The sequence below is a fragment of the Salmo trutta genome, chromosome 15, assembly GCF_901001165.1.
Source record: "Salmo trutta chromosome 15, fSalTru1.1, whole genome shotgun sequence".
In the NCBI taxonomy this organism is placed as follows: Eukaryota; Metazoa; Chordata; class Actinopteri; order Salmoniformes; family Salmonidae; genus Salmo; species Salmo trutta.
In genome coordinates this window covers 12,141,805-12,163,324 of record NC_042971.1, presented here as the reverse complement: position 1 = coordinate 12,163,324, position 21,520 = coordinate 12,141,805, and the positions used below count along the sequence as shown (strand labels likewise).

The following is a 21,520-nucleotide window of genomic DNA, read 5'->3' as shown; positions in this document are numbered from 1 at the left end:
AGAGGAAGGAAACCACTCAGGGATTTCACCATGAGGCCAAAGGTGACTTTAAACCAGTGGTAAGGAGAGAACTGAGGATGGATCAACCACATTGTAGTGACTCCACAATAATGACCTAAATGACATAGTGAAAAGAAGAAAACAAATATACAAAATAGAAATATTACAAAACATGCATCTTGTATGCAACAAGACGTAATACTGCAAAAAAACATGGCAAAGGAATACACTTTTTGGCTTAAATTCAAAGCGCTATGTTTGGGGCAATCCAACACAACACATCACTGAATAACTGCCTCCTTATTTTCAAGCATGGGGGTGGCTGCATCATGGTATGGGTATGCTTGATGTCAGCAAATACTGGGGAGATTTTAAAGCAGACTAAAAAGAAACGGGATAGGGCTAAGAAGAGGCAAAATCATAGAGCAAAACCTGCTTTATTCTGCTTTACACCAGACACGGAGAGGAATTCACAAATTCACCTTCAGCAGGACAATACCCTAAAACACAAGGCCAAATTGACACTGGAGTTGCTTACCTAGAAGACAGTGATTGTTCCTGAGTGGCCAAGTTACAATTTTGACTTAAATCTGCCTGAAATACTATGGCAATATTTGCTGACTTGCAGTTTAGCCATGATCTCCATCATTTTGACAGAGCTTGAAGATCTTTTTAAATATATACAGTAATAGGCAAATATCAAATAACATTTTAATGGTCACATACACATGGTTAGCAGATGCTATTGCGAGTGTAGTGAAATGCTTGTGCTTCTAGTTCCGACAGTGCGGTAATATATATTAGTAATCTGACAATTCCACAACAACTACCTAATACACACAAATCTAAGTAAATGGATGGAGTAAGAATATATACATATAAATATATGGATGAGCGATGACCGAGCGGCATAGGCAAGATGCAATAGATGGTACATTATTAAAGTGACTAGTGTTCCATTTATTAAAGTGACCAATGATTTCAAGTCAGTATGTAGGCAGCAGCCTCTCTGTGTTAGTGATGACCGTTTAACAGTCTGATGGCCTTGAGATAGAAGCTGTTTTTCAGTCTCTTGGTCCCAGCTTTGATGCACCTGTACTGACCTCGCCTTCTGGATGGTAGCGGGGTGAACAGGTAGTGTCTCGGGTGGTTGTTGCCCTTGATTACCTTTTTTGCCCTTTTTGCCTGTGACATGGGGTGCTATAGATGTCATGGAGGGCAGGTAGTTTGCCCCCGGTGATGCGTTGTGCAGACCGCACCACCCTTTGGAGAGCCTTGCGGTTGTGGGCGGTCCAGTTGCCGTACCAGGCGGTGATACAGCCCGACAGGATGCTCTCAATTGTGCATCTGTAAAAGTTTGTGAGGGTTTTAGGTGACAAGCCAAATTTCTTTAGCCTCCTGAGGTTGAAGAGGCGTTGCTGCGCCTTCACCACAATGTCTGTGTGGGTGGACCATTTCAGTTTGTCCGTGATGTGTACGCCGAGAAACTTAAAACTTTCCACCTTCTCCACTCCCGTTGATGTGGATAGGGGGGTGCTCCCTCTGCTGTTTCCTGAAGTCCACGATTATCTCCTTTGTTTTGCTGACGTTGAGTGAGAGGTTGTTATCCACACTCCGAGTGCCCTCACCTCCTCCCTGTAGGCTGTCTCGTCGTTGTTGGTAAACAAGCCCACTTCAGTTGTGTCGTCTGCAAACGTGATGATTGAGTTGGAGGTGTGCATGGCCACGCAGTCATGGGTGAACAAGGAGTGCAGGAGGGGGCTGAGCACACACCCTTGTGGGGCCCCAGTGTTGAGGATCAGCGAAGTGGATATGTTGGTCTAGGGTGGCAGGTAAGGTGGAGATGATATGATCCTTGACTAGTCTCTGAAAGCACTTCATGATGGCAGAAGTGAGTACTACAGAGCGATAGTAATTTAGTTCAGTTACCTTTGCCTTCTTGGGTACAGGAACAATGGTGGCCATCTTGAAGCATGTGGGGACAGCAGACTGGGATAGGGAGAGATTGAATATGCTGGTCTGCGCATGCTCTGAGGACGCGGATTGCACAACCCAGATGGATTAAATAGTTTTTTCCCCCCATCAATCTACACACAATACCCCATAATGACAAAGCAAAAACGGGTTTTTAGACATTTTTGCAAGTGTATTGAAAATAAAAACTGAAATATCACATTTCATAAGTATTCAGACCCTTTACTCAGTATTTTGTTGAAGCACCTTTGGCAGCAATTACAGCCTCGAGTCTTCTTGGGTATGATGCTACAAGCTTGGCACACCTGCATTCCGAGTTTCTCCCATTCTTCTCTGCAGATCCTCTCAAGCTCTGTCACGTTAGATGAGGAGCGTCGCTGCACAGCTATTTTTTAAGGTTTCTCCAGAGATGTTCGATCGCTTTCAAGCTCTGGCTGGGCCACTCAAAGACATTCAGAGACTTGTCCCGAAGCCACTCCTGCGTTGTCTTGGCTGTGTACTTAGGGTTGTTGTCCCATTGGAAGGTGAACTTTCACCACAGTCTGAGGTCCTGAGAGCTCTGGAGCAGGTTTTCATCAAGGATATCTCTGTACTTTTCACCGTTCATCTTTCCCTCAATCCTGACTAGTCTCCCAGTGCCTGCCACTGAAAAACATTCCCACAGCATGATGCTGCTACCACCATGCTTCACCGTAGGGATGGTGCCAGGTTTCCTCCAGACGTGATGCTGGGCATCCAGGCCAAAGAGTTCAATCTTGGTTTCATCAGACCAGATAATCTTGTTTCTCATGGTCTGAGAGTCTTTCATGTGCCTTTTGGCAAACTGCAAGCAGGCTGTCCTGTGCCTTTTACTGAGGAGTGTCTTCCGTCTGGCCACTCTACTATAAAGGCCTAATTGGTGGAGTGCTGCAGCAATGGTTGTCCTTCTGCAAGGTTCTCCCAACTCCACAGAGGAACTCTGGAGATGCTGCCACCACCATGCTTGACCATATGGATGGTGCCAGGTTTCCTCCAGACGTGACGCTGGGCATTCAGAACAAAGAGTTCAATCTTGGTTTCATCAGACCAGAGAATCTTGTTTCTCATGGTCTGAGTCTTTAGGTGCCTTTTGTTAAACTCCAAATGGGCTGTCATGTGCATTTTACTGAGGAGTGGCTTTCGTCTGGCCACTCTACCATAAAGGCCTAATTGGTGGAGTGCTTCTGGAAGGTTCTCCCATCTCCAAAAAGGGACTCTAGAGCTCTGTCAGAGTGACCATCGGATTCTTGGTCACCTCCCTGACTAAGGCCCTTCTCCCCAGATTGCTCAGTTTGGCCGGGCAGCCAGCTCTAGGAAGAGTCTTGGTGGTTCCAAACTTCTTCCATTTAAGAATGATGGAGGCCACTGTGTTCTTGGGGACCTTCAATGCTGCAGTCATTTTTTGGTACCCTTCCCCAGATCTGCCTGGACACAATCCTGTCTCTGAGCTCGATGGACAATTCCTTCTACCTCATGGCTTAGTTTTTGCTCTGGCATGCACTGTCTACTGTGGGACCTTATATAGACAGGTGTGTGCCTTTCCAAATCATGTCCAATCAATTGAATTTACCACAGGTGGACTCCAATCAAGTTGTAGAAACACCTCAAGGATGATCAATGGAAACAGGAGGCACCTGAGCTTCATTTCGAGTCTCATAGCAAAGGGTCTGAATACTGAATACTTTTGTAAATATTTATTTATTTTATTTAACCTTTATTAAGTAGGCATGTCAGTTAAGAACAAATTCTTATTTACAATGACGGCCTACCTCGGCTAAACCTGTTTTCACTTTTTCATTTTGTTTTTTTCAACGTAGATTGATGAGGAAAAAAAGTAATTTAATACATTTTAGAATAAGGCTGTAACATAACACCATGTGGGAAAAGTCAAGGGGTCTGAATACTTTCCTAATGCACTGTATATATATATATATATATATAGGCTTAAAAGTCCTTCTTTAATAACCTGCCTCCTTCCCTTCATCTACACTTACTGAAGTGGATTTAACAAGTGACATCAATAAGGGGCCATAGCTTTCACCTGGATTCACCTGGTCAGTCTATGTCACGGAAAGATTTAGCAGATGCTCTTATCAAGAGCGACTTACATCAAGTGCATTCATCTTAACATAGCTAGGTGAGACAACCACATATCACAGTCAAATATACAGGACACAAATATTCCATTCCAGCTAAACATTGGACATATAGCGTTTAGCAAAAAAATGAAATAAATAATCATATACATCTATTTATAGAACATTTCTAATGAAAAAAAATGAAATGTAAAAAAATTATGGATATAACGTTTTGGAAATAAACGGGATTCTAATATTCCATAACTCTTTGCAAGAGATTCATTTAGCAGTGGCGCTAGTAGTTAGCAACGGAGCTGTTCCTAGATTTGTGACGACGCTGTCGTCAGGTCTATATTTTAGACCTAGGCATCATACAGTATGCTGATGTCTTTCACCTGCTCCAAACCGGAGGCTAAAATAGTAGGAGTGACGAGAGGTTAAATCCACCACCCAACTCCCCACACTTCTTTTTTGGGGGGTGTTGGTGGTGGTATGACATATCACCTCCACCTGTGCCCCTTTTTGTCTCTCACGTACCCCTCCCACCAACACTCTCAGATCTCCAGTATCATCTAGCCCCTCTCCTCTTCACCAGCTGCTAGGACATTCTTCCTCTCCTTCCTCCCACTCTCCTTTTCCCTTTATCCCCTCCCAATCTTTGTCTCTCTCTCTCTCTTTCTCTTCCTCTACCCCCTCTCTCTATCTCTCTCTCTCTGTCCCTCTCTCTCTCTCTCTCTCTCTCTCCCAACCCTTCTTCTCTCCCCTTCCATTCTCCATCCCCACCGGGACCGTGTGTTTTCAGTTCTAAGGCTGTCTTTCAATCCATTTCCTTTATCGTCTGCTGTAAAAAAAAGAGCCGCAGTAGAGAAGATATATTTATTTATTTAGCCCAGAGAGGCGCAGGGGGTTCCTGTGTGCAGCGTCTCTTGATCTCAGAGAATTACCTGAAAGCTTTGCTCTCCAGGAAGAGACTGCAGCATTGGGGCAGGCCTGCCTTCCTCCTCTCCTCCACTCGTCCCTCCTCTTCGCCAGTCGTCCCTCCTTCCTCCCCAGGCTTTATCTCTGCGGGTCAGACTCAGTCTGTTGATGTATGAATAATGAATAGACCAGGGACACGGCAACATCAGTGCTGCAAACTGCCTCCATAATGAGATTCACATTATGGATAGAGGAGGATGGTGGCAGGGTGGGAGGCAGGTGAGGGTGTAAAAGGTATACAGTACAATAATAGGTTCACCGCGCTGCATGTCTAAACATGCAAATAAACTGCCAGTAAACACAATTGTTGAGCATCAGTGATCAAGGCGTATGGATTATCCTGTGTAAAGGTTTGTTACACAACATGCCGGGGGTAGCATGTAGAAAAGCAGGAACAGAGAGAAGAAAACCCATAGAGAAGCAACAAATTTCCCAGCAACGTTATACAATGACAACTTTGTCCTTCAGTATTTCGCCTGACCGCATTGTCTAGTTAGGGCCCAGCACCACTACACACTTGGTTAGTTACTCCTGACCCCTCGACAGAACACAAAGGCTATAGTGTTACGTGTTGACCTACCTGGGAGTGGACCTGTTCTGCTGCAGTGGACAACAGTGACCTGTAGGATAACATTTGACCTAAAAGGTGAGAGCTCACTGAGCAACATTGAATTACATTTTCCTTGAATGGGGGGAATGACACAGATTCCGGTAATTAGTCCACCCCAGATCTGAAGAATCTGCCTTCTATTGGTGATATGACCCGATAAATATGTCTGGATCAAATACATTATACATTTAAAATGTTTGTAACATGTTTGTCTTTTATATTTATTATAAAGAGAGGACAGGTAACTATGGAAGACTAAAACACACCTGTTGTCGTGGGAGATTTTCTTTGGGGGATTAATATTTCACCATGACCTCTGAACTTTGACCCCTAACTTGACACCGGTGAATTCCCAGCCTCTGGGACACAACTTCAGTAACAGATGCTCCTATCATCCTTATGGTCCTCTGAATGTCACGGCACATCACAAACCATAGTCCCACACTATCATCGAGAAAGAGGAGGAATAGAAAACAAAGAGGGGGAGGGAGAAAGATAGAGAGAACTGTCATACACACTGAAAGCATGGTTAGACTACTGATCCTAGGCCCACCAGTGCACCTTGTCTGGTGCAGAGTGTGTATGATTTGAATGGCAGCGGTAAGTGTATCATATGCAGGCCTCCTCCCTCTCATTACCCCGCGACAGCCTCCTCACAGGCACAGGTCAAGCATGCTCTGTGCTTAACGGCCCCCTTGTCAGCCAGGATAAATAGCTCAGCAGCCCTGATTGCTAAATTATATCTTCACTTAGTCATCTATCAATCACACGCCTGCATTAGGAAGAGGGCAGGACCCCACCCCCCACCCAATCCAACCCCTGACAGCCTGATAGAGGGAGGGAGGGAGGGGGAGAGAGGAGGGAGGGGAGGGACGTGGAGAGGGAGGGAGGGGATGAGCCCGGTGGGGTTAAGTGCAGTGGGGGTGTGATGTGTGGCAGGGAGGAGAGGAGGGAGACAGAGAGAGACAGGGAGAGAGAGAGAGAGAGAGAGAGAGAGAGAGAGAAGGAGGAGGTTTCTCTTCTCTCAGAGATCCATTAGCTAATGGATGTCTTGAGCCCTGTCACTTATCCCCACTACCGTCGCCACACACTCATCTACTACGCTTCAGAGACGGAGTGTGCGCATGCATCCGATGTGGATACAACGTGTGTGTGTGTGTGTGTATTCCTATATTCATTGTGACTTCAAGTGTCCCTAAAAATTCAGTGTGATAAATTAACTCAATATGAGAGAGCACATGTGTCATGGGACTTAAACTCATTGATGTCAATAAGACATCTGTGTCTCGCTCTGCTTTGATCAGGCCTTGAGGCTTAGGAATAGGAAAATAACCTTCCCATACACCTCCGCACACACACACACACACACACACAATCTCCGCCTGCAGCCTGGCTGATCAATAACCCAGGGCAGGGCACATCTGTCTAATTAAGAAGGCCTTCCTCACTGAGCATTGTTTACGAAAGCAAACTCGTCATGACGTCTGAAGCGCCTGACACTTCGCTAACGCTTTCCATTATGTGAGCGTCTCCATTCAGTGTTTATGACCACGCAATTGGCAGTGTGATGAGAATCGCACAACATCACAGGGCTTGTGAAAATGTGCTTGATGTGGTAGCTAGCTCCACGGCACACAGACAGACGATCCAAAAATGACAGTTCCAGGACAATCTTGGTCCTTTTCCCCCCTCGTATCCAGAACCCCATGATGCTTTGCACGGCCGGGGAACAGTTGTGAGGTCAGCGGAATGAGCGTTTTACAAGCTAATCAGATCTGAGTGGCTCAAATTAAATATGCACAATGAAAAAAGACACTTCATTTCTGCTGAGGACCGTAAATGCAAATGATGAATCAATTACATGCAAAGCGCATATCAATTAATAACTTAGGAAGCCATCATTAATATGTTAAGGAAACTAGCTGGGCATATTCACCATTTCATTAGGCTGTAATACATGAATTAATTAACTAATTAAAGCAGGATTCTGATCCAGAGGGGAGGAACCCTTTCATTTGTGATCTAGATGAGAGATGGGCAGGCCTCCACTCTGATTTGAATGGGGCCATTCAGGTTCACTGCTTTGATGACGCCATACCCTGGCATTGCCCTGCATTCAAACCCATCCAGTACGACTTGAACATGGGATAAATCCTGAGCAATGCTATATGATTTTGGCTTGGCATGGCTGAGTTTATAATGGCGCTGTGACAGTGGGTGTGTAATGAAATCGTGGACACTCAAATCTCACCATGTTGCGGGTCCAGGAACGAGGTTGTATAGTGTGTGCATGTGTTGAGTTTGCAGAGTGTGTTGGTGCGCCAGTATATCACGTCACCGGGAAATAGCCTATGGTGAGATTGCAAAAAATGTTACCGAGACATACCAGCTTCACAAAGACAACAAGCACATCAACAGTTTCACAGACAAGAGGGAACTTTAATTAAATATTGTGAAAGTTGAAAAGTTATTTTACAGTTCAAAGTTAATCCAAAAAAAAAGGAGATAATCTTTACAGTAGTTTCATTTTCTCTTTTCCCTGTCTATCAATATATAACTGCTCTGTGTGTCCAGTCAAAGACAAGGCTTGGTAAGAGAGATGGAGAGATGGGTTCAAAAGGGTGACAATAGGATTCAGAGAACAATTTAATTCATTTCGTTGACCAGGTGGCCACCTCCCTGACAGGGATGGCTCTATACTCTTGGCTGGGCGGTTACACAGTAAACCTCAAACGTATCTGTCCCTGTACCCGAAAGACAGGAGAACTGAGTCACAATGCATACACGCTGAACTCATCGTTACACAAGTGCATTTTACAAGAGACTCCCTCATCCTCAGAATCCTCAGTTTAAATTCTCCCCCTCCTATAAAGTCACTTAAAGAAATATCCGTCAGCAATTAAATTAAAAAGCCACGTTCTCTTTCAGAGGACTGTTAGCGCGCACACGCACACACATGCGCACACACACACACACACACACACACACACACACACACACACACACACACACACACACACACACACACACACACACACACACACACACACACACACACACACACACACACACACACACACACACAAAAGACTACAAAGAGTGGTCATATGACCCATGTCAGAGATAAACAGGTGGCTCAATTTGTATATAAAGGGAGGGGAAGAGAGAAGGGGGAGGAGTCAGAAGAGGGTAGTAGCAATTGTCGAAGCGAGGGTGTAAAATGACTTGTGTGTACAGATTATTGTGCTGTCATTTAAAACTGTTTATCATCAGATCTGTTGTTGTACCATAACCTTTCTCAAACAGAACCAAACAGTAGATAGAATATGGCTTTACCATCAACCCACCCCTAGCTGTGTATATGAGAGAGGAATATGAAGGGGAGGCTTGGCTTCAAATGAGTATTGCAGTGCACCTCACTCCTCTCCTCCTCTCCTCCACCACTCCTTACCCCTCCAGCTGCTCAACACATTAAATATTTATCCTCCCTTCTCTTCTCAGTCATCTCATCACAGTGTCCTCCCCCCCATCAGCCAGCCAGCCCCATCCACCACCTTGCCTCCCTCCCTCCTCCTCCTCTCTATCCTACAGCTCTCCTCTTCTCTTACTACCTGCCACTCTCTCTGCCTTGCCGTGCCGAGCGCTCACTGTGACAGGGAAAACAGGTAAACATTCCTCAGGGCTCCAGGATAAGGAACAGCTCCACTTGTGCTACCCCCTCTCTATATTTTGCTTGTTGCACCCATTTTGAAGTATGTTAGCAGAGCACTGGTGGGCTCTCTACTCTACACTGACGGCTGTGGCTTTGCATTGTTAAGGCATCTAAACTGCTGGTTCAGATTTTGGTGAGACAACAGAGGGGAAAGGGAAAATAACATGGAAGCGAAATTGGGGGGGTGGGGGGGTATTTTCATATTTTTGCCAAAAATGGTCTTCCTGCTTTTAGCACACAAATGCATCGCTAGGAGGAGAAAACCCATGCATATTGTTTGTTTTTAAACAGTATCAGTTCTTTTGAAAGCCAAAAAATCTAAGCAAAAAAGATATTTATATGATATACTTATATACTCTCAAAACCTATATAACTAAATACTATAAGAATAATATGCTACTTTTACCATGTGATAAAACAAATCCAATATCAAGACAAAAAGAAAACAACAACATTTTCATTAACTAACAAATTATACAAAAATAGACAATGGCTTTAGGGTGGATGGAATTAGAAATGAAAGTATGGCTTAAAACAAAAAACAAAACAAAAAACATACCAATGAAATGTATCAAAATGACATTTAAACATGGAACATGGTAGACAACCAAATAAAAACTGATCGGTACTGTCACAAAAATGCAAACATACACATGAAGGATGATGAAGAAGCAATGTACAAATTCAGGAGATACATACATTATTTATATGGATATTTTACATACTGTATATCCCTTTTTACTATCCAAAATCTCCGAGCTAAAGTTGATGAGATCATTTTGAGTATGTAGTAAACATGACATCTGTGACACTATATTGTAAAGCTGCCTTAAGACTTCTTTAAATGTATAAATATATCTTAAACAATGACTTTGGCAAAGAAAGAAAAATCACAAAGACTAACAAATGTATTACTATATACAAAAAAAAACACACATCACACAAGAAAGCAAAATAAACAATTGAAAAGGTTGGATTCAGATATTTGCTAGGCATCTGAGGAGTAGGTAACTTTTACAGTGCTGGCTATTCCATTGATCACCATGGCAGCTGGGACACCACTACACACCTCACTGTTGACTCATTAGTCTGTCTATAAAGTGTCTCCCAGTATTCCGTTTCTCGGATCCTAAACTGTTGTACGGTAACATGGTGGAATAAGAAGCACATTTTTAATGGCCGGCCCATGATCACAGTTTCATGGCGAGAGCATAACAAACAGAACAACTATAATAATACAAAATTTAAATTCACACGATATAGCAAAAGTGAAATGGCAACACCCTATAAAAATGTATGGTTTCCTTCATTGAGATTTCGTGGTGGATGGCAGAGAGAGAGAGAGAGAGAGAGAGAGAGAGAGAGAGAGAGAGAGAGAGAGAGAGAGAGAGAGAGAGAGAGAGAGAGCACTTTAACAAAAGGGGTTCTGATGTGCAGTTACAGGACTTGGCTGAGCGGCTCCACGGCAAGTTAGCGGTCCAAAGTCCATACAGTAGAGACGCTGTTGGCATCCAGGGCAGGTCCAGGCCCTGCTCTCTATCTCTGACAACCACCTAGGAGCTTGGACACGATCGGTGCACTCACAGCCAACATGGGGTGAATGGCTGGTTATGTGTCATCATGGATAAATCACTTGCTTTCTGTGGAGATGAGTGAAAGCGCTAGTCGTGGCGATGGCAGTCTCTGCTTGGCATGAGAGGGAGAGAAATGTGTATGGGCTGTTTGCGGTGGCCAAAAGAAACTCGAAAGCAGAGAGTTTCGGCAATGGTGCATAGTTAGCTTGTGCTACCTAGCATGTATGTGTCTTTCTGTGCCTTAAGGTTAGTTAGGGCATGTGGCTTAGTCTCCAGCATACTGTTATTGTATAAATCTAATTCAGTCTTCACTATTCAACCGGAGGTTCTCTGCCACTCACTTTCAACATGTTGTTTTATCCTTCACAAACATTTTCTTCATTTATCTTTTTTGAAATTCATAAATAAAAAAAATCCCTCTAATAGTGTGTATTACATTTTGAAAATGGGAAATATGTATTTTCGCACAAAGGTAAAACACAAACGACGCACTAAATAAAAGAAAGAGTCAATCCTCTCCAAAATAAATAATGTTTTTAGGTGGGCTTTCTGGGTAATCTGTGGCCTTGCCTTCCCTCTTAAAAAGTGTCAACAAGGTGTACAAATTCAAAAGAGGTTGTTGCAAATTCTCTGTTTTTTTGTTTTTTTTGTTCTTTTTTTGTTCGTCTTCTTTTTGTTCAAATGTGATTCCTTTTAAAAAGGGCCTGAGTTACGAGTTCCATTCCTTCGATGCAGGACTGACGATCCAGTCCTAAACCGGAGCCTTATGTACATGCTGAGATCCATGTCTGGGTGTGTGTGTCCTTCCCCTCACCGCACACACACGCACCGCTTACATGGGAGGAACGATCATTCCAGGAATCACTGTTGGGTGGAGGGGAAGGGGGGGGGGGGAGTCGGTTAATGCATAAACAGAGTTTTCCTCACATAATGATTCCTCTTAAATAAAGCAATCTGTTCTCACATCTGCATAACAAACTATGGCCTATGAAACTCTGACTCAAATACGGTTTCGAACAAGGGATAAATCATTTCTATCTTTTCACAGCCCTGCCAAATTGGAAATTGGCACAAAATGGGACACTTGAAACGCTTGATTAGTGCTGTCAAAAACGGCCTCTTAATTGTTTGCATGCGCTGAGGCTCATTGTGTTTGTGACGTATTGCATCATCCCCCGGCGGCTTCAAACGGCTGCATGGGGATCCGTGTCAACATGTGAGGAACAGAACTATGCTTAATGAGAGCTCCGAATCAGACCAAGTGTGACTACAGAATGCAGTGCAGTGACGACATACCAGGCACAATACTACACAACGCTATACTACACACGGCTGGGAGGGGTTGAAAGTCATTCAACATCTTGTCTGTATTTACTGTATATATATATATATATATATATATGTAATACATTTTTGACTATAATAAACAAGAAACAAGCTCCATCATCTTCAATCATTCCCAGGGATAGGGATTGTGTTTGAGTGCATGGTAAGGGAATGACAAGATGTGGTTATGCCATGAGTGGAGCGTAACGTGGCCTAACATATCCAGTGTAGTGGGACAGGACGGAGGAGGTCCTCTAAGCTATGTTCCTTAAAGTGGGGGAGAAATGCTTATTGCTGCAAATTTAACTTGACGTTAGTTCTGCAACTGCTGACAAACACAAAAGAGGACGCTGGGTGTTTTTCTGCAGGCGTTGTGCTCTCAAACTACTGCTGATGGAATCAAGAGAGGCAGAAACAGTCATGCACACGCACACACACACACACACACACAGCCCACACCCTGTGTAAGCGCATCGATAAAACACAATAAGCCCTTAACCGAAATCACGAGTGTAACATACAAAACAAAATCATTTGACATTGGTATGTCAGGCTATCAAAATGATCTTTGAATCAAACCTTAAAGGGTTCTTCAGCTGTCCCCATAGGATAACCATTTTTGGTTGCAATTAGAACCCTTTTGGGTTCCATCTAGATCCCCTTTTACAGAGGATTCTACATGGAACACAAAAAGGGTTCTACCAGGAACCAAAATGGGTTCTCCTATGGGGATCGCCAAAGAACCCTTTCGGAACGCTATTTTTCTAAGAGTGTAGAGTTGGTTTTTCTAATCTTAGAACAATCTGATTTACATGGAAAGCATGACGCTTCTCAGCAAATCCTGCTGATAATGCGCTCGACTGCAGAGATACCATTGCAGCATGTGGAATTTTCTGGCACTCCCGTGTCAGTTGTGTCATATTGTGACACAACTGACACGGGACTGGGAGAGAAGGAGCTTGGATTTAGATACCGCTTCTGGCTGACAGAACATCGTATATGACAGTGCCTCAACTCTGCTTTGATCTGCCGTAGTGTAACACACACAGAGCCATGCAAGCACACACATGCACGCGCACGCTGTCGGTGTGTGTATGTCAATGTAAGTAGCGACAGTATCGATTGTCAACAGAGCCCAACAGCTGTCATTGTTGATCATTTCCCAGCATAGTGGGAGGGTTTGATCAGAGTGAAGAGCCTGTCTGACAAACAGCAGAAAGGGAGCAAGAGTGACTCTGTGTAAGTACACTACACTACACTACACTACACTACAGGCTGCTGAAGAAATGGGGTTGTACTCCTGGTGTCCCAGCTCCTGGTAAGTACACTACACTACACTACACTACACTACACTACACTACACTACACTACACTACACTACAAGCTGTTGAAGAAATTAGGTTGTACTCCTGGTGTCTCAGCTCCTGGTAGGCTGGTGGAGCTCGAATCATAGCATAACACTACGTACACTATGGTTAAACAGATCTTCTCCAACACGAACCTCCTATACTGATGATCCACTCATGGCTTGGATGGTTTATTTAATAAACAAAAGGTTAATGTAAATGGTGAGATATCTCTTCGCACTGGGTTACAGTAAGGTTGTTGCCTGATGCTTGCAGCCCTGCAGGACCCTATGGGTCTCCGCGACTGATGTTGCGCTCGGGAAGATACTTCCTGTATCTATGTATGAGGTCTGTTGGAGACAGCAGTGTGTCCTGTCGGCTCTGTATTCCCACACCCACACAGCTACATCCTGCCCTGCCCTCTCCCCAAACATCCTTTCCCTTTCTCCCCATTCACACACAGGAAGCTAGGGACAACCACAAAAACATTCGAGCCAAATAAAAAAGGACAAGCTTGTGAGTAATATGCCGACTCTGCCAAATGCCCTCGAATAAACAAAAGCACAGAGCAAAATGAGAGATATCCTCTCTTTCCTCAACATATACAGTTGCAGTATGAGGATGGTTAATGTTCATGTAATGGGTGAATGGATGGGTAGATGGATGGATGGATGGAGGAGTGGATGGATAGATGGATGGTTAATGAGATAGAGGAGTAGAGGGGTGGATGGGTGCATGCAAGAGAGAGTAACATACTTCAGGAGAAGGCCAGGCCCTGCAGCGAGCTGGCTGTGGAGTACTTGCTAGAGTCCACAAAAGACTGATCTGAGGGAGGGATCGCAAAGAAAGAGGGGAAGATAGGGAAGGAGAGGGGAGGAGAGAAAGATAAAACAATGTGTTAGAGGATGGGAGGAGGAGGAATGGCAGGGGATATTGGGGACGGAGAGGTTGGTTAGAGAGCGTCGCGGACTGGACTGGAAAGAACACAATGTCTCGACTGGGTGAGGGGCTCACCTTGGAGACCGTTGCCATTGGTGCTGGTGCAGGTGGGCGGGGGTGAGGTCTGGGGTCGCACCACAGGGGCGAAGGCGCTCTTCTGCTTGACGGCCGACACCATGTTGGCAGGGGAGAAGGAAAAGATCCCAGAAGAGCTGCTACAGTTAGAGGGCAGGCTGGTGGAGGACGCCATGTTGGGGCTGGAGGGAACGACTGAAGGGATGGGGGGAGGGAAGGAGAGAGAGAGAGAGAGAGATGGGGGAGGGAGAGGAAAGGGAGATGGAGAGAGAAAGAGAGAGAGAGATGGGGGAGGGAGAGAAGAAAGGGCGATGGAGACAGACAGACAGACAGACAGACAGACAGACAGACAGACAGACAGACAGACAGACAGACAGACAGACAGACAGACAGACAGACAGACAGACAGACAGACAGACAGACAGACAGACAGACAGACAGACAGACAGACAGACAGACAGAGAAAGGGCATAGCAAGAGGTTAATTTCACCGTGTGGGATTTATAACTTCTCGAGTACACAAGAGAAAAAACAACTCCATAAGTGTGCGAGGGAGTCTCAAACGAGAGGAATTTACATTCAAGTTCATTCTAACAAATGAATAGCTATCGATCAAGTATTTTCCCAATCCACCTAGCAGTGGTCTCCTAGGCAGTTAACAATTCAATGCTAGCACACTTAGACAACCATTTGAACTCAACATTCATTGCTCTTTAATGTTTTTCCTACTGGTTACACTTCATTAGAAGTGATTCTTGTTATTGCACCATTTAAATAGGTTTATAGCTCAATCCAAGCAGAACCTTGTAACAATGGCACAATCCATTTATCAAGTCCTAACTAATCAATTCATGAAAATTGGAAGCACAGAGCCCAGGCTTGTGGATTGATTGGAAGTGTCTAATGGAGTCAGCCAACCTTTTACAATACTTGTTAACATCCTGAAGACCAAAGTGGTGAAATTGAATTGTTACCCCTCCAATTAGTTTATTGATTTAATTAACAGTCTTTAATTCTGTGGCCGGCCTAGAAAGGAGCTGTGATACGGCCAGTCAGGCGTTGCAAACAGGCAATACCACAGTGGCTCTCAATCTAATTTCAGGGCAATCCGATGGAAGGACACACATTGCTGAGGGAGGCCGGCAGTCCTCCACAAGCCAGAACATTCCAGCATGGTTTCACCTCCTAACTATTGAGTGCTCTAAGTCTCATATAGCTAGTCGATATCGAAGTGTTGATTCCTCTCCCTGAAAGAAATCTGTGGGTGTCGGTTCTTAGATCCATGCCAAACTGTCCTCAAACACAAGCCTTTACGACTGGCACTTACCCTCCCTCCTCCCACCATCATTAGACCCAAAAAAACAATCACCCATCTCTCTTACTGCCTCTCTAACACTCTCCCTCTGTGTTTTCCTAATTGGAAAAGGGTAGTCAATTAAGAATTAGCAGAAGAACAACAACAGTGTGGAAGTATGGCTGTCAGATGAAAGAGGATTAGAGGATAGGACTGGTTTTAAAGAGTTGTTCAAGACAGGCTCCAGTGCTGGGAGACTGCCAGGCAGAAAGCCCCATAGGGAAATAGCCATAGATCTGAAGGCTTCACTGTCACACGCACCGCTGTCTCATAAACAAACAAATGGGGAGAGAAAACTCCCACTCCTCTCATCACTCCTCAAAGACTAGAACTCTGTATAGTAATGTGCAGCCCTTTAGGCAGACCACTGGAATACAGACCAGAACCCATGCTGTACAGCTCTTCAGACAGACCACTGGACTACAGACCAGAACCCATACTGTACAGCTCTTCAGACAGACCACTGGACTACAGACCATAACCCATACTGTACAGCTCTTCAGACAGACCACTGGACTACAGACCATAACCCATACTGTACAGCTCTTCAGACAGATCACTGGACTACAGACCAGAACCCATACTGTACAGCTCTTCAGACAGACCACTGGACTACAGACCAGAACCCATACTGTACAGCTCTTCAGACAGACACACACACCACTGAATTAGAGTCACAGGGAGGAATGGGGGTTTCATGCATTTACAGGAGCAGTCTGGGAAATAGGGGGAGGTCTGCAGTGAATTGTGGGTGATAATGTGGGTGAGCTGAGTGTGGGTGGGCGAGTGTGAGAGCTGGGTGTGGGTGGGTCGGCTGACTGGATGGATGGAGGTGGGTGAAGGCGGCTGTGAGCTGGGTGTGGGTGAGTAGAAGAGCTAGAGTGGGACTCACTGGCGTAGGGCGAGTTGGCAGCGCTGCCGTTGAGGAAGCTGGGTGATCCTCCCAGGTTGGACATGACAGTGTTGCCGTAGCCGTTCATGCTGGTGGTCACAGAGCTGTAGTTAGTCTGCTGGGGGGTGGAGCTGGGCACATAGCCATGTGGAGACACGCTGCTCGTGTTCCGACTGAAACCTACACAGACAGACCGACAGAGACAGAACAGAGACAGATCAGTCACCTTGTTCAATCAAAGAAAGACGTAAAAATGTAACTTCACATTTTGACTACATTGCTATTCAGTTACCGGTTTCTATGACGATAGCGCCACACCCGTATCGACCCGCCCCCTCACCCTGATTGGCTCCCTGGGAGGACTCGGACACATTGACGGCCAGCTGGCCAGGGAAGGAGTTGACCCCCATCATGCCTGCGTGGACGGAGCTGTTGCCCAGGCCACTCAGCTGGTTGTGGTTCCTGGGAACATTGTAGAGAGCCTCTGCTATGTCCGCCGCCCGCTTCAGAATCATCTCCTGCCACAGGAGAACACAGTTAGACGAGCGTTCACATATACAACACTGGTAGAGGAGCGCTGACAAATGAAACCGTAGCTTTCACGTGAACAACATTGGTATCAGTTAAAGTAACATTCACGTGAACAACATTGGTATCAGTTTAAGTAGCATTCCCATGAACAACATTGGTATCAGTTAAAGTAGCATTCCCATGAACAACATTGGTATCAGTTAAAGTAGCATTCCCATGAACAACATTGGTATCAGTTAAAGTAGCATTCCCATGAACAACATTGGTATCAGTTAAAGTAGCATTCCCATGAACAACATTGGTATCAGTTAAAGTAGCATTCACATATAATGACCAACATCGGTGACAGTTTAAGGTCTGCTAACATGAACAACACCAGTTCAAGCAGTGTTCACATTAGTCCCACTGTAACGGTGCCGTACCTGTGAGCATTAGTCAACATGTAATTTCCCCCATACATTACCGTTACTGCACTCCCCTCGTCTAGACAGGATGACTCTAAGTAGGTTACAAATGACTTCCTGTATGTTTAATGTGTAATCACTATTTTCACAAAGTGGCAATATATTAGTAATAGTGGGAATAATTAATGTGGACATGTCCTGTAAGTATTTGATTAATATTTGATCAGGCATGTTATTAACCACCGGAGATGAATTAATAATGGTGAATAACTGGTGTCAACGCGGATGCAGGGGATGTGGCAGGATGTGGAGGGGACAGAGGGAGAGCAGACCTGAGAGTGAGATGGCGTTTGTCTGTCTGAACCTCACCTGGTTGTTGTGTGGCATCCCATACAAAGCCTCCACAAGGTCTGCTGCCCTCTTCAGAATCACCTCCTAGAGAGAGAGAGAGAGAGAGAGAGAGAGAGAGAGAGAGGGGAAAGAAAGAGTGTGTGAGAGAGAGAGAGAGAGAGAGAGAGAGAGAGAGGGGGGAGAAACAAAGAGTGTGAGAGAGAGACCGTTGGTTATTGTTGTTACTGTTGTCCCGTTGACAATTTTTGATTCTCATTTTTATTTATTTTTTATATTGCAAATATCCAAAGTAAGCTTTGGCAATATGTACATTGTTATGTCATGCCAATAAAGCGAATTGAATTGAATTGAATTGAATTGAATTGAGAGAGAGAGAGAGAGAGAGAGAGAGGAGAAAGAAAGAGTGGGGAGAAAGAAAGAGTGTGAGAAATAGAGAGAGAGAGAGAGAGGGGGAGAAAGAAAGAGTGTGTGAGAGAGAGAGAGAGAGAGAGAGAGAGAGAGAGAGAGAGAGAGAGAAAGAAAGAGTGTGTGAGAGAGAGAGAGAGAGAGAGAGAGAGAGAGAGAGAGAGAGAGGGGGGGGGGGGGGGGGAGAAAGAAAGAGTGTGTGAGAGAGAGAGAGAGAGAGAGAGAGAGAGAGGGAGAAAGAAAGAGTGTGTGAGAGAGAGAGAGAGAGAGAGAGAGAGAGAGAGGGGGAGAAAGAAAGAGTGTGTGAGAGAGAGAGAGAGAGAGAGAGAGAGAGAGAGGGTGAGCTGGTGTAGCGATACATTTTAGTCCGGCTATAAGCATTGATAGACCTCAGATTTGTGGTTGTGCCATCTACTGTAAAACCCTCAACTTTCACCTCTGTCCTGGCTCTTTTACAGTGCAACATGCAATTTGGTCTTTTCCTGGAATACCTTGAACAATTCCTTACACAAATCAAAACTAAGACATGGAACAATATCGTACAGAGAAGCCTGTTCAATTGTTCAGATTATGACAGAGAGAGAGAGAGAGAGAGAGAGAGAGAGAGAGAATAGCACCAGTATTGCGTTCACTCTACATCTGTTTTCTATTGGAGAAAGACAATGCAATCTGTGTGTAAAGGTCACTAAGCACTTCTTCATACACTATTCATTGGTGTTGGATTTTTTTTTTTTAGCAAAGACACTTCTTTCTCAGAACACATTTCCATGGCAATTAGACAACAGTCGTCAACACAAAGGCATTTTTGTTAACGAGAAACAATTCTTGAAGTGAATCATTCTCTCGTTTCATCCAGGGGGGGAGTATCCTGAGCCAAGCTATGCCAACTGTGTGAAATATTGCTGTATGTATCCTGTTAGCTGTTGTTTCTCATAAGCACTAGCCTCCCTCCTCTCCAACTCATCAAACGCTTTATGGCTGCCTAGGGAACTTCACTCTTATCTCCAATCTAAGACGCAGGCCCCCAGGGACACCAACAACAATAATTGCATTCATTTCTCTGTCATTTTCGACTTGTTTTGTTAAATAAGTTGTTTTTCTTGTTGTCTTAAAAGCATATTATGTGTTGTCAAGTTTTTTTATTTTTGAATTAAAAATGATTTCTTAAAGGAAGCGTTTTTTTTTTTTTAACGTGTCTTATGTGTTCTGACATGCCAGGTCCAGGAAAGATAGAAATTCAGACCACTCTGACTGTCTGAAAATCCCATTAAGGCTTTGCTGTAGACTCATTTCCTTTAGGCTACCCTAAATCCTAATATTGTTGTATACAATTATTCTCAGACATACACGTTCAGTTACAGAACTTCTTCTTAAAACTGTGAATTCAGACCAGTCAAAGGTTTGGACACGCCTACTCATTCAAGGGTTTTTCTTTATTTTTGAATATTTTCTACATTGTAGAATAAATGATTCCGTATGTGTTATTTCATAGATGTGATGTCTTCTCTTTTATTCTACAATGCAGAAAATAGTGAAAATATAGAAAAACCCTTGAATGAGTAGGTGTGTCCAAACTCTTGACTGGTACTGTACGCATAATATCCATACATTTTGTATTTGCCATATTTATACTGCAACTGCTTAACTGGTGTTTAACAATGGAAAGGTGAAAACAAAGACAACAATTGTCAATTAATCTATAAGGCACGAGGGGGTGTGGTATATGGTCAATATACCACAGCTAAGGGCTGTTCTTTCACGCGACGCAGCGTGGAGTGCCTCGATACAGCCCTTAGCCTTGGTATATTGACCATATACCACAAACCCCCAAGGTGCCTTATTAGAGCAGTAAAAATAAATGTTTTTTACATTTTTACATTTTACATTTTAGTCATTTAGCAGACGCTCTTATCCAGAGCGACTTACAGTAGTGAATTGTCATACCCCTGGTATACAGTCTGATATACCATGGCTGTCAGCCAATCGGCATTCAGGGTTCGAACCACCCAGTTTATAAGATGACAATACAATGCATAGGAGCTCCCATATTAACTGTACAGAAACACCAGTTTACCACCATAAGATTAATCTGTTTTCATCTTTACATTCATCCTTTTCTCCTTCCTATGCCCCCCCCCCCACCCACCCGTTTAAGCAGACACCTGTGTGTGAAGGGTCCTTTTTAAAAGTTAATGTGCTGGGCCCACAGCGTGAGGCTGCGGAGCGACAAGCAGAAAATTGCTCTCCCGTTCCCGGTGTTAACCTCTGCTGTGAACACGCCCTGCAGCATGTGTGTGTAGGCGTGTGGGTGAAGCTGTGTAGGCGTGTGTGTCTGTCTGTGTGTGAATGTGTGTGTGTGTGTGTGCAGCGCTGGAACATATTGCCTCTCAAACCCGGGGACCATACAGACAGAACATGATGAGGAGGTCAGGAAAGCAATAAGGAGTTTTAGTGCGCTGTCCAAGGTGCTAAATTCACTCAATTATGGCAGCGCTGCCACTGTGTTAACCTCTCATTACTGGCTCAGTGGGCCGGGGGAGGACTGGGGGAGGGAAGAGAGACCACTCCACACTGCGCCCGCCTCCCAGCCTCCCACAGCCCCAGAGAGATGGAGGGATGGAGAGACACGGGGGTCCGGGGAGAATATAGAGAGAATATGGAAAGAGTATGGAGAGATGGAGGGATGGAGAGACACAGGGGTCCGGGGAGAATATAGAGAGAATATGGAGAGAGTACGGAGCGATGGAGGGATTGGAGAGGCACGGGGGTCCGGGGAGAATATAGAGAGAATATGGAGAGAGTATGGAGAGATGGAGGAGAGTGCGTTTCTTTGGTCGTCTCTCTGTGTGGCTCCAGCCCCCGGCCCCCGGCCCCCGGCCCCAGAGAGCTATGGAGGGACATGTGGGACAAGGGAAGCCTTCCATCAGATGGAGATGAGAGAGACGAGGGGAAA

At 44.7% G+C, this 21,520-nt stretch overlaps 1 protein-coding gene across 3 annotated transcripts; it reads right to left on the bottom strand.

Moving 5' to 3' along the window:
• Window positions 1-8,076: 8,076 nt before the first annotated feature.
• LOC115148494 (transcription factor COE1) lies at window positions 8,077-18,261 on the bottom strand. 3 transcript variants are annotated; one of them, XM_029690420.1, is made up of 6 exons: window positions 18,181-18,261; window positions 17,169-17,394; window positions 16,877-17,056; window positions 14,631-14,825; window positions 14,373-14,441; window positions 8,077-11,808 (listed from the first exon to the last, which is right to left on the bottom strand). In XM_029690420.1, the coding sequence occupies exons 1-5, from the start codon at window positions 18,196-18,198 to the stop codon at window positions 14,374-14,376; spliced, it is 687 nt and encodes a 228-aa protein (XP_029546280.1). In that variant the 5' UTR covers window positions 18,199-18,261; the 3' UTR covers window positions 8,077-11,808; window position 14,373. The 3 variants fall into 3 exon arrangements, with proteins under 3 accessions (XP_029546280.1, XP_029546282.1, XP_029546281.1); XM_029690422.1 differs by having other exon boundaries at window positions 17,217-17,394; XM_029690421.1 differs by lacking the exon at window positions 14,373-14,441.
• Between the last annotated feature and the right edge of the window lie 3,259 nt (window positions 18,262-21,520).